Source organism: Gracilinanus agilis, chromosome 2, assembly GCF_016433145.1.
Source record: "Gracilinanus agilis isolate LMUSP501 chromosome 2, AgileGrace, whole genome shotgun sequence".
Taxonomy (NCBI): domain Eukaryota; kingdom Metazoa; phylum Chordata; class Mammalia; order Didelphimorphia; family Didelphidae; genus Gracilinanus; species Gracilinanus agilis.
This window is the reverse complement of record NC_058131.1, coordinates 354,595,974-354,609,046: the sequence shown is the minus strand read 5'-3', so window position 1 is coordinate 354,609,046 and position 13,073 is coordinate 354,595,974. Positions and strand designations below refer to the sequence as shown.

General features: G+C 38.4%; 1 protein-coding gene across 2 annotated transcripts in view; it reads right to left on the bottom strand.

The window, feature by feature from the left end:
• Positions 1 to 2,783, bottom strand: part of CLTB (clathrin light chain B) — a 36,860-nt gene extending 34,077 nt beyond the window's left edge. For both annotated transcript variants that reach the window (XM_044661642.1, XM_044661643.1), the window contains exon 1: positions 2,551 to 2,783. In XM_044661642.1, coding sequence (XP_044517577.1) covers positions 2,551 to 2,728 — 178 coding nt within the window. In that variant the 5' untranslated portion in view covers positions 2,729 to 2,783. The remainder of the gene's footprint in view (positions 1 to 2,550) is intronic.
• Positions 2,784 to 13,073: the final 10,290 nt, after the last annotated feature.

The window sequence follows — 13,073 nt, the reverse complement described above, 5'->3', positions numbered from 1 at the left end:
GTCTGCTTATTTAACACTGTATCAGATCATGTAGGTCTTTCCAGTTCTTATAGAAATCCATCAATTCATTATTCCTTATAGCACAATAGTATTCCATCACCATCATATACCACAGTTTGTTCAGCCATCCCCCAATCAAGGAACATCCCCTCATTTTCCAATTTTTTGCTACCACAAAAAGCACAGCTATAAATATTTTTGTACAAACAGATCCTTGCCCAGATTTTTTTTTTTTTATCTCTTTGGGATATAAACCCAGTAGTGGCATTGCTGGATCAAAGGACAGACATTTTTTTAAGGCCCTTTGAGCATGATTCCAAATTGCCCTCCAGAATGGTCAGATCAACTCACAACTCCACCAGCAATGCATTAGTGTCCCAACTTTGCCACACTACTATGGGGACTTTAGATTCACAGATTATCAGTGCCTGAAGGGATCTCAGAACATAGAACTTGAGAACTAGAAAAGAAATGAAAAGGGCCCTAGAACTGGAATGTGGCAGCTGGAAGGAACCCTAGAACCTGCAATGCTGAAAATGAATTTGTAGAATAAAGGGAAGAGCTCTGGGTTTGCAATTTTAAAATCTTGGTTCAAATCCTGAACTAGCTATTTGATCTTAGGGCATTTGCTTTCTTTTTCTGGACTTCAGAGAATTCAACTGGGAATTAAGAGAGATAGATATGAAAACTTAGCTAAGTGACTATAGGTAAGACACTTTACCCACCAAGCCTCTGTTCCCTCACCTATAAAAGGAGGAATAATAATACTTTTGTTATCTATCTCACAGGATCATAGAATGTCAGACCCAGAAAAAAACTTAGAACATAGAATGTGTGAGATGAAAATAGCTTGGGACACATATACAGAATCTTAGAACAGAAAGGAACCTTAGAGACCACATATTCTGACCGTGTTGTTTTAATTAGGCTCAAAAAGGGAAGTAATCAGAGCCATAACTAGCATAAGAAGGATAGGGCTATAGAATGCCAAAATACAGTTTGGGGAGAGGGGTGGGGATGGGCAAGAACTGTTAAAAGGTATTGCTATTTTTGCTTACAATCCTCTGGAGGTAGGGCCCAATTGATCATAGGGCATTTGCTTTCTTTTTCTGGACTTCAGAGAATTCAACTGGGAATTAAGAGAGATAGATATGAAAACTTATTAGCTAAGTGACTATGGGCAAAACACTTTACCCACCAAGCCTCTGTTCCCTGGCCACTATCTCTAGGTTCCTATCACCAAGACAACTTTCTCCCAAGGATCAGGGTTCATTCTTTGCTGATCCCTGTGGAAATAAGGGCCAGGTCTCTCTATGGGACCCTAAATGGGACTGTCCAAAGTACTACTATGTGGTCCCTCCAGCAAATGAATTTTCCCCAAGCACAATTTTGGCTAGTTACTTCTGAAACAACTTATCTAAGACTGTAGCAATTTAGTCACAGAGTGTGTGTACTCCTTAGACTCAATCAACCCTCAGCCTTCCCACTCCCAAAACCCACCAGACTATCAAGGGCCCCAAAATACTCCCAGAGAACTACTAAGATATAAGCTTGTAGCAGGCAAGATAACCCATCCAAGTGCCACTTTGTACTCCATATAATATCTGAGCTCAAGGCTAGTTTCGTATAATGGATTTGGGGTCCTGAAGTGGATTCAAATCCTAACTCTGATGCTTACTGTGGACCTCCTCTATCTGTGCCTCAGTTTCCTCACCTGCAAAACTGGGTTAATAAACACACTTAGTAAAACTGAAATAGTTATATAAATGTTAATTAACATTTCCCCGGGCTCTGTAAATGCTTGTTTTGATCTGATCATAGAAACAGAATGTTTGAGTTAAAAGAAACTCTGAGAACATCTCCAGTACAAACCTCATTTTACAGATGAGATAGAGGCCCAGTGGGGGGAGGAATGAATTGCTCAAGGTCGAATAGCAAGTTAGGGACAGGTGATCGCCCCCACCTTGCAAGACAAACTCACTCTGAGAGCTCTGCACTGGAGGAAGGGTTGTATTTATTTCCTCCTGCACCAGAGTCACAACAGCACCCAACCTCAATTTCTAACAGTTGCCTTATTCAGCCCCATTTGTAGTGGGAGGAAGACAAAATGAATCTTGGCTTGTTCCTGATGTTGAGCGACATTTGATTTTAGTTGCCTGGAATGGTTATGCCCCTTCCTTCGGAATCCTAGAGTTGGCAAGATGAGCCCATTTCCCCTACGTTGTGTCTTCAAGTTCCCTGGGTTAGGAACTACAGATGGCCGGCCGTCAGATGCACCTTCTGCCCCCAGTGTCTGCCCTTCACCTAGCCCTCGCCTCTGCTGGGCTTCTTCGTGACTCCTCTTCCCAGCCCTACCCTCACTCACCAGACTGGCCCGTCATCTGGCGGGGATCCTGGCCTCTGAAATTACAGTCCGGGCCTCAGCTGGGGGCTCAGGTGTCGGGTAGAGTTTCACGCTTTCCCCCCTCCCCCCCGATGTGGGAGCCCCCTTTCGGACTAGAGATCACCCCTGACTATTGCCCACCGCTCCTCCATCGCCGGGCTACTTACTCCCATTTTCAGCCGCCGGTTGCTGCAGGGCTCCCTCTGCGCCCCCGAAACCTTCATCATCGTTTTCAATGCCCGCGATCTCACTCTCCTGCTGGGCCAGGAAAGCAGCTGCTGGGTCTTCCTCCGCTGGCACTGGGGCACCCCCGCCCGAGGAGAATAAGCCGAAATCATCAGCCATGGTTTACCAAGACTGTGTCCGCACGGTCCGTCTGCCACTGCCTGGCCAAGTGCGTGCCCAGCCCTAGTGCCTACCGCTCTGCCCACCCCTCCGCTCCACCCCCTAGTGCCCAGGACGCAGCAGTGGCTCCTGTAACCCGACACTGCCAGCCTAGCTGAGCCGGCCTGGGAGGGGAGGGGAGGACAGAAGAAGGCCGGAGCTGGGCCCAGCACTGCAAAGAGATCGCTTCCTATCGGGGCTCAGCTGTCACTGCGGCTGAAGGAAGCGCCGCGGGGAGGAGCCTGCCCCAAAGCAGGGAATATGGTGATGTCAACTGTTACAGGCTGATGGAGCAAGGTGGGAGGATCCCGAGGAGCCTGGCTTCGAAAGACCCACTGCAAAAATGCGGGCTCAGAGCTCCAGAGCTGGAGACTAGTGCGAGATAAACGGGCTTATAATTACAAGCTCATTTAAGGAAGACATTGTTGTCCAGAAAATGGAAGGCAATGGTCCAGCTAGCCTTCGATCTGGTACCTTGGAATAACGAGTCTAGATCTGGGTGGCAGTGTGGTGTAATGGAAAGCGCAACGGCCTGAGAGCTGGCAGAAGTGGGTTTGATTCTAAGCTAGGCCATTTACTTGCCATGTGACCTTGGACAAGTCATTTCACATCTCTCATCCTCAGTTTCCTTAGGTGGAAAGCTGAGTATGGGTGGGAGAAGAGTTGATGTAGCTTCAGGGTTACAAAGTGTTTACTTTGAAAAAGGATTAGATTTAATCTGCTAGGTCTGAACCTGGAGGAATGGGGAGGGGGAAGGAGGAGATATTGTGTGTGTGTGTGTGGGGGGGTGCAGTCCACTTCAGTATAAGGAAAAAGTCATAAAAATTGGAAAAACCCAATTGCAGAACTGACTGCCTCAGGAGACAATAATGATAATTAATAACTAGCATTTATATAGCATTAAGCACTTTACAATTATCATCTTATTTGATCCTCAAAACAACCCTGATAAGTGGATTCTAGAATTATATTTGTTATACAGTTGAAAACACTGAGATAAACAGAGGGAAAGTGACTTGAAAAGATCTCAAAGTATCTGAGGCAGAATTTGAACTCAGGTCTTCCTGACTAACGACCTAGTACAATCCATTGAGTAACTTACTTTTACTGGGGGTGAGGGGTGAGGGGGAGTGTCTTCCTTTTTTGTGTTGTTGTTCAAAATTTTTAGTTCCAAATTCTCTTCCTCACTCTACAGCCTTCCCAACCCATTGATAAGGCAAGAAATACAATAGTCATTATACAAATAAAGTCATACAAAACACATTTCTGTTAACTCTGTTCCCCAAAAAGAACAAGAAAGAAAAATAAAACAATGCTTCAGTCTTCATCCTGAGTCAATCAGTTCTCTCTCTGGAGGTGGAGAGCATTTTTCATCATGAGTCATTTAAAATTATGATGTATCATTATATCCATCAGACTTAGGAAGTCTTTCACAGTCAATTATCTTTATATATTGTTGTTACTATGTAAATTGTTCACCCAGTTCTGCACTTCATTTTCCATCAATTCGTATAAATCTTACCAGGTTTTTCTGAATCTATCCCCTTCATTATTTCTTACAGCACAATAGTATTCCATCACATTCATATGCCATAACTTGTTCAGCTATTCCCCAAACAATGAGCATCCCCTCAGTCTCTATTTCCTTTCCACCACAAAAAAAAGCTTCTATAAATATTTTTGTATATGTGGATCTTTTTTCCTTTTTCTTTGATCTCTTTAGAGTATGGACCTAATAGTAGTATTTCAAGGTCAAAGATTCTTATAGCTTTGGGGATATAGTTCCAAATTGACCCTAGAATGGTTGGACTAGTTCACAACACCAAAAATAGATTAATTTACCTATTTCCCCTGCATCACCCCCTCTAGAATTCATCCTTTTGTTTTTCTGTCTACCTAATCATTCTGATAAGGTGTTAGGTGGTTATCTCAAAGTTGTTTTAATTTTCATATCTAATCAGTAGTGACTTAGAGCATCCCTCCCCCCCACCCCCATCTTTGGTCTTTCATGACTACTGATAGTTTTCATTTCTTTCTCCCCAAACTGTTTGTTCATATCCCTGGACCACTTTTCAATTGGAGAATAGCTCTTATTCTTATAAATCTGGCTCAGTTTCCTGTATATTTGAGAAATGAGACCAGTCTTAGAGAAGCTTGCTATAAAAATTTGTCCCCAATTTCCTACTTTCCTTCTAATTTTGGATACTTTAGTTTCGTGTGTGTGAAGTCTTTTAGGTTTTTATGCAATTAAATTTATTCATTTTACTTCCTGTGAACCTCGCTATTTCTTGTTTGGTCACAAATTATTCCCTTATCCATAAATCTGACAGGTAATTTCTTCCATGCTCCCCTTATTTGTTTCTGATATCTTTTATGTCTAAATCATGTACTCATTTTGAGTTTATCTTGGTGTCTAGTCTAAGATATTGGTTTATGCCCAATTTCTGCCAGAACAGTTTTTGTCAAATAATGAATTCTTGCCCAAATGGTTGGGATCTTTGGGTTTATCTATCAAATACTAGTATGTTATTGTGTTCATTTGTTTCTGTGTAATGTACCTAATCTGTTCCTTTGATATATTCTTTTTCTTATATAGTACCAAATTGTTTTGATGATTATAGCTTTGTTTGAGTTCTGGTATTGTAGGCTCCCTTCTTTCACTTTTTTTTTATTGATTCCATTAATATTCTTGTCCTTTTGTTCTTCCAGGTGAATTTTGTTATTATTTTTTCTAATCTATAAAATACTTCTTTGGTAGTTTGATATAGTACTGAAGAAGTTAATTTAGGTGATATTAACACTTTTACGTTAAATCAGTCTTCCCATGAACAATGAATATTTCTCCAGTTATTTAGATGTCTTTATTTGTGTAAAGATTGCTTTGTAATTGTGTAATATGAATAGTTTTTATGTGTATCTTGGCAAGCCACTCCTAAATATTTTATACTGTATGCAATGATTTTAAATAGAATACAAATGGTAATGATTTATATGGGTTTATTTTCTATACTACAATTTCATAAAGTTGTTAATTATTTTGACAGTAGTTTTAATTTAATTTTTTACCACTTACATATAATAACAAATTTCCACATAAATTTTCCTAAGTTATATGATTGAACTATATCCCTCCCTCCCTTTCCTTCCCTCTCTGGGTGCTGGTAGACTATTTGATCTGGGTTATACATGTATTGTCATAAAAACATTTTCATATTGTTCATTTTTAAGTGAGTAATTTTATAAAACCAAAACCCCAAAACAAACAAATGAAAAGTCATGTGCTTTCATCTGCATTCTGACTCTAACAGTTCTTTCTTTGCGGGTGGATAGCATCCTTTGTCATAAGTTCCTCAGAATTTGAGGGTACTTTTTAGTTGACTAAGGTACTCTAAGAATTCTATCATATCACCTGCAAAAGATAACAATTTTATTTTGTCCACAGCCTATCCTTAGTCCTTCAATTTCTTTTTTTTTTCTGGTTTTATTGCTATAGCTAGCATTTCTAGCACAATATTGAATGGCAATGGATTATAGTAGACATCCTTGCTTTCACTCCTGATGTTATTGGAAAGGTAAAAATGTGCTAGATATGTACTATTTAAGATTTTAAGAAAAGTTCCATTCATTTCTATGCTTTCTAGGGCCTTTGTTAGGAATTGGTATTGTATTTTATAAAAATCCTTTTCTACATTTATTGAAATAATCATATGATTTTTGTGGGTTTTTTATTGATGTGGTCAATTATGCTTATAGCTTTTCTAATATTAAGCAAGTCCTACCTACAATCCTGGCATAAATTCAGCCTTGTCATACTGTATGATTTTTTTGATATGTTGCAATTTCCTTGCTAGTATTTTATTTAAGATTTTTGCATCAATTGAAAAAAATTGGTCTATAGTTTCCTTTCTCTGTTTTTGCTTTCCCTAGTTTAGGTGTCAAAACTATATTTGTGTCATAGAAGGTATTTGGTAGGTAGGAATTTAACTACTTTTTCAGAGTATTATAAGAATTTAAATTTAGGTTTTTATGCTAATATGAAAGTAATATTGTGGTTACCAATTTAAAAATTACAGCTTAAATCAAAATGACTTTTAGCAGCTTTATTTACAAAGAAGTGGAAAGAGAGACCGTGGAGAAATGTAGATAAAGAAATAGAAAGTACTGCCTAGCTACAAATACCCTAAATTTAATCCTAATGTCTCCAGCCTGCAAATGCAAATCTGAAAGTGAATCATACCAGAATCCAAAGTCTTAATTAGGAAGCTTAAATCCAAAGAGCCAGGAGATGCTGAAGAATCCACGGGCTAAGACCACCAAGAATCTCAGAACTCACACTGAAGGGAGTGTCCCACTGAAGCAACAACAAACTGAGAGGATCTCTTCACCAAAGAACCAAGGAAAGAATCACTCCACTCACCACTGCAAGCCAATGCAGGATCCAAGGAAAGAGTCTCCTTTTCCAGGCCAGCTTACCAACACAGAGGGAATGACTGAATCCTCAAGCTGGCCTTTTAAAAGCAGTTTTCTTAATGTCACTTCCTATTGCTCCCTCACTTTATGGGAACCAATCACAGTCTTTCAGTAGCACTGCCCAAGGGGTAGGGGGCAGTGACCTTTGGAGGCATGAACTTACTCTAGTAAGTGACTTACTTGAGCTCTCTTACTTAGTGTCAAGTAGGGGTACTTTAAATTCTTGATTTGTTTAGCTAAAAATAGACAAGGGGAGAGTTAATCCTATCTTCACAGTATGTGTAGAAATGGAACTGATTGTTCTTTAAGTGTTTGGTAGATTTCACTTTTAACTTCATCTGGCCCAGGGTTTTTTCTTAGGGAGCTAATTTATGATTTATCTAATTTCTTTTTCTAAGAGTTAATTTATGATTTATCTAATTTCTTTTTCTAAGAGTTAACTTGAGCAATTTATATTTTTGAAAATATTCATCTATTTTATTTAAGCAATCTATTTTATTGGCATAGTTAGGCAAAATGGCTCCTAATTGTTTTCATTTTATATTAATTGGTTGTATATTCACCCTTTTCATATTTGATACTGATAATATGACTTTCTTTTTTAAAATCAAATTAGTTAATGGTTTATCTATTTTGCTATTTTTTTCATAGAACCAGCTACTAATTTTATCTGTTGATTCTGTGAAAGGGGATTCTTTATTTCCTTTGTCTATTTTGAGTTAACACCTTGTTAACCATCAAGTAAGAATTCACAAATCACTTACTTGAAGAAGTAAAAGAATTCTCCAGTGATAACTCCAGAACTCAAAGCACCCCTACTTAACACTAAGAAAGAGCATTCATCAAGTCATTTGCTAAAGTGGGTGATAACACAGTCAGAGAATTGTGAATCCTAAGATAAAAGTTGTTGATACCTTCAGAAGCCTATGATAAAAGGTTGACACCTTCAAAGGCCTATGATAAGAGTTAACACCTTCAGAGGGGAGAAGTGGATCCCACAGATACTGTCCTCCTGAGCAGTGCAAGGCAATTTGGAAGCTGTGATTGGCCCCTGTGAAGAGGGGAAGGGACAAGAAGTAACTATAAAAGCCCTGAACTTCTACTGGAGAGTCTTCTGCACATAGTTTTCTGAAGGTTGTCTTTGGTAGTTGTCTTTGACTGGTGACCTGCCTCTTGGAGGTAACTTGGGACTGCCTCTTGGGTGAGTGAGTAGCTGGCCTTCCTTTCCTGGTGTCTGGAGAGAGATTAGTTTTGGAGAGGCCTTCCCTTCTTGGAGGAGGCTGTGTGGGTTGAACTCCGGGTCCTCCAGTTGAGGGTTAACAAGCTTTGCCAGACTGAACCCAGCACCAGAGCAATATTTAGTGTGATAGGGTAGATATCTTCTCTGCTCTCTTTTTGTATTTCTTTACTCTCACTCTTTCCACCCTCTTTGTAAATAAAAGCTATTAAAAGTCGTTTAGACTTGAGCTATAATATTCTAAATTGGCAACCACCATATTATTTTAGAATTCTCACATATTTTAGTCAAACCCTTCATTTTAATTCCTTACATTTTTTTTTAAACCCTTGTACTTCGGTGTATTGTCTCATAGGTGGAAGATTGGTAAGGGTGGGCAATGGGGGTCAAGTGACTTGCCCAGGGTCATACAGCTGGGAAGTGGCTGAGGCCGGGTTTGAACCTAGGACCTCCTGTCTCTAGGCCTGACTCTCACTCCACTGAGCTACCCAGCTGCCCCTAATTCCTTACATTTTAATGTTTTTTTTTAAACTTTCACTTTGGTTTATCTCCCCCTTAGAGTTTTATTTTGGTATCCAATGGTGGGTTTTTAATTTGTTGTTCTTCTGTTGTTGTTTTTTTTAATTATTTGATCAATTCATTAATCTGCTTTCTTTTATTGACAATATTTAGATATATAAATTTTACCCACAAATTTTGATATATTATTTCATTTTGCCATTATCTTGAATGTTTCTATGATTTGTTCTTTGACCACTCATTTGTTAGGATTAGGCTATTTAGTTTTCAATTAATTTTTAATCTATGCTTCAAAGGTCCTTTACTGAGTGTAATTTTCATTACATTAAGATCAGAAAAAGATGCACTTATTATTTCTGCTTTTCTTCATTTATGTGTAAGTTTTTAATGCATTTTAATGCAATTTTAATGCAATTAATGGTTAACTTTTTGTTCTATCTCTGCCATTTTGGCTTAGCACTATGCCTGGAACATAGCAGGCATCTAAAAATGTTTGTTAAATGAATAAATTGATGAATGAAGGTGTCATGCATAGAGAAATAGATTCATATCTTTCTATTTCTATTCAATACTTCCTAGGGGTTTAGAATATCTAACTTTTCTAAAATTCAATTCTTCTCTTTAACTTCTTTCTTATTTATTTTATGGTTGTGTTTATCTAGTTCTTAAAGAGGTACATTAAGGTACCCTACTAGTAAAGTTTTACTATCTATTTCCTCCTTTAACTAATTTAACATTTCCTTCAAGAATTTGGATACTATGCCACTGGTGAATATACACACAGTATTGATATTAATTCATTGTCTAATATACATTTTAGCAGAGTGCAGTTTTTTGAAAGATTATCTCCTTTAATTAGGTCTATTTATGCTTTGGTTTTATCTGAGGTCATAATTGTTACCCCTGTGTTTTTTACTTCAACCAAAACAATTCTGTAAGTATTTCTGTTTCAAGTGTATTTTTTGTAAACAAATTACCATTAGATTCTGGTTTCTAATCTATTCTACTATCCTGTTTCTCTTGGGCAAATGCATCCTATTCACATTCACAAGTATAATGGCTAACTATGTATTTTCCTTCATCATATTCTCTTATATTTATCTTTTCTTTTTTTTCTTTTTTTGTCCTTCAAGAGGCAATTTTGCTTCTGATCCCTGTATTCCTTATTCTTCTGTCTCTTATTCTTTAAAAAAAAATCCTTACCTTCTTTTTTAGTATCAAATCTAAGACAGAAGAGTGGCAAGGGCTAGGCAACTGGGGTTAAGTGACTTGCCCAGGATCATGACTAGGAAGTATCTGAGGCCAGATTTGAACCCTAGTCCTTCTAATTCCAGGCCTGACACTCTATCTACTGGGATATTTATTTATTTGTTTTTTAAAATACTTTTTATTTTTTAGAAAAGTTATCCATGGTTACATGATTCATGTTCTTACTTTCCCCTTCACCCCACCACCTCCCTCCCCCAATAGCCTATGAGCATTTCCACTGGTTTTAACATGTGTCATCAATCAAGACCTATTTCCAAATTGTTGATAGTTGTATTGGTGTGGTGAGTCTATATCCCCAATCATGTCAGTCTCAACCAATGTGTTCAAGCAGTTGTTTTTCTTCTGTGTTTCCTCTCCTGCAGTTCTTCCTCTGAATGTGGGTAGCATTCTTTTCCATAAATCCCTCAGAATTGTCCTGGGTCATTGCACTACTGCTAGTACAGAAGTCCATTACATTGTTACCCTTCTACTTTTCTATAGGGCAGGAATCAATTCTCTGCCCCAATGGATCTGATCGTTCTTCCCTCTTTAAGTTAATTTCAATGCACTTATGAATTAAGTATTTCCTTTCTCCAACCTCTTTACCCTTCCATTGTATTGGTCTTCTCTCCTGTTCACCTCATGCACTTCTTTATGAAATATAAATTTACTCCATTTTGTCTGCTTTCCCCTTTCTCTTAATATTATCTCCTTTTTTACCTCTAGTTTTGTATATAAATATACATATATACATACATACCTATATCTTGACATTTCATCCTATACAGTTTGTCCCTGTTCCCTCTAATTATACTTCTTCTATCTACCCTGTTGGTAATAACAATTTTTAAGAGTTACCAATATCTTCTTTTCTTATAGGGATATAAGTCAATTGAGCTTATTAGGTCCCTTAAAGAAAAGTTTTTTTGTTTTTTGTTTTGTTTTGTTCCACCCCCCTGCCCCCCCCCACTCTCTTAATTAGCTTATGGTGATTCTCTTGAGTTCTGTGTTTGAGCAGCAAACTCTCTACTTAAGTCCGTTTTTTTCTTTATGAATCCTTGGAAGTCTTCAATTTTGTTGAATGACCATACTTTTCCCTGCAAGAATATAGTCAGTTTTGCTGGATAGTTAATTCTTGGTTGTAGACCTAGCTCACTTGCTTTCCAGAATATTGTATTCCATGCCTTCCTGTCCTTCAATGTAGATGCAGCCAGATCCTGTGTTATCCTAACTGTGGTTCCCTGGTATCTAAATGACTTCTTCTTAGCAGCTTGTAATATTTTTTCCTTGGTTTGGTAGTTTTTGAATTTGTCTATAATATTTCTGGAAGTTGTTAGTTGTGGATTAAATGTAGGAGGTGATCTGTGGATTCTTTCTATTTTTACTTTTCCCCCTTGTTAGAGAATGTCTCTTGTATAATTTCCTGTGGGATGATGTCCAAACTTTTCCTTTTGTCATGATGTTCTGGCAGACCAATAATCCTTTAGTTGTCTCTTTTGAGATCTGTTTTCCAGATCTGTGGTTGTGTGAATGAGATGTTTCATATTTTCCTCAAATTTTTCATTTTTAAAATTGTTTTATATATTCTTGCTGCCTTGTGGAAGTCATTTGCTTCTAGTTGTTGAATTCTAATTTTTAAAGACTGAATTTCATCCCTGGTTTTTTGCTCATCTTTCTCCTTCTGGTCTGCTTTTCTTTGTAGATCATCTTTTGCCTTCTTTGCTTCATTTTTCAGCTGGTCAATTTGGGCTTTTAAGACATTATTTTCTTGTTTTAGATCATGTATTTCCTTTTCCCAATTGCCTTCAGCCTCGGTTGTTTGTTTTCTGAGTTCTTGAGTTATTTGGATTTTGAGTTCTTTAGTTAATTGAATTTTGAGTTCTTGAGTTAATTGAATTTTAAGTTCTTCCAAAGCCTGTGTCCATTTCACTGAGTTTTCTGTTTTTTCTTGGTGTTCCTTTATCTTCTTCTGATCCATTTGCTTTTTGTTCAATTTCTGGATAAAAGCTGTTGATTGTGTTTTCTTTTTTCTTTTTCTGTTGTTTACTCATGTTTTTTTTCCCCTCTTTCTCCCCTGTAATTGGCTGTAGTCTTGATCCTCTGATCATATTTTTTGGTTTGGGCTATTCAAGCCCTGGGAGGGCTTCTTCTCTGTTTTGTTGATTAATTAGGTTAGTGGGACCTGAGGCCAGATTTTCCCCAGCTGGTGGTAAAAGCTAGAGAAGAGGGTTCCTTTCTTTCCCTGTAGTCTGTGGAGGAGGGTTGTTGGAACTTCCCTGCCCAACAGATTTTCCCCAGCTGGTGGTAAAAGCTAGAGAGGTGAGTTAGTTTCTTTCACTGTAGTCTGTAGGGGAGGGGTGTTGGAGCTTCCCTGATAGGATTAAACCTGAGTGTGGTTGATCTACACTGCTCTAAGTACCCTGAGGTCAAAGCCTCAAGAGGAGGGGGTGGTGGTGGTATGTTCACCCTCTCTGGGTTTCTCCCCCAGCAGCTTCTCTGTTGTCTGTGATCAAAGCCTTGAGTTTGGCACTGCTGTGCCCTCGAGGCACTCTCTCAGCCACATTAGGTGGAGGAGGGGATCTGGGATCTTCCTCCTTTTTTTTCCCCTCCTACCTGAGAGTTCCAAGAATTCAGGCTTTTTTTTTTTCCTCTTCCCCTCCCCCCAGTACCTTTTAAGTTGTGTTCAACTGGAGGATCCCCCAGCTCTGATGTGTTGTCATATTTGTTTTTCTATTCCCTTTGAACCCTTTGTCCTTAATTGGTGGTGAAGGGCTTTACGGAGGTTTGGAGCCTTGCTGCTTCTACTCTGCCATCTTCCCAGAATTCCGATCT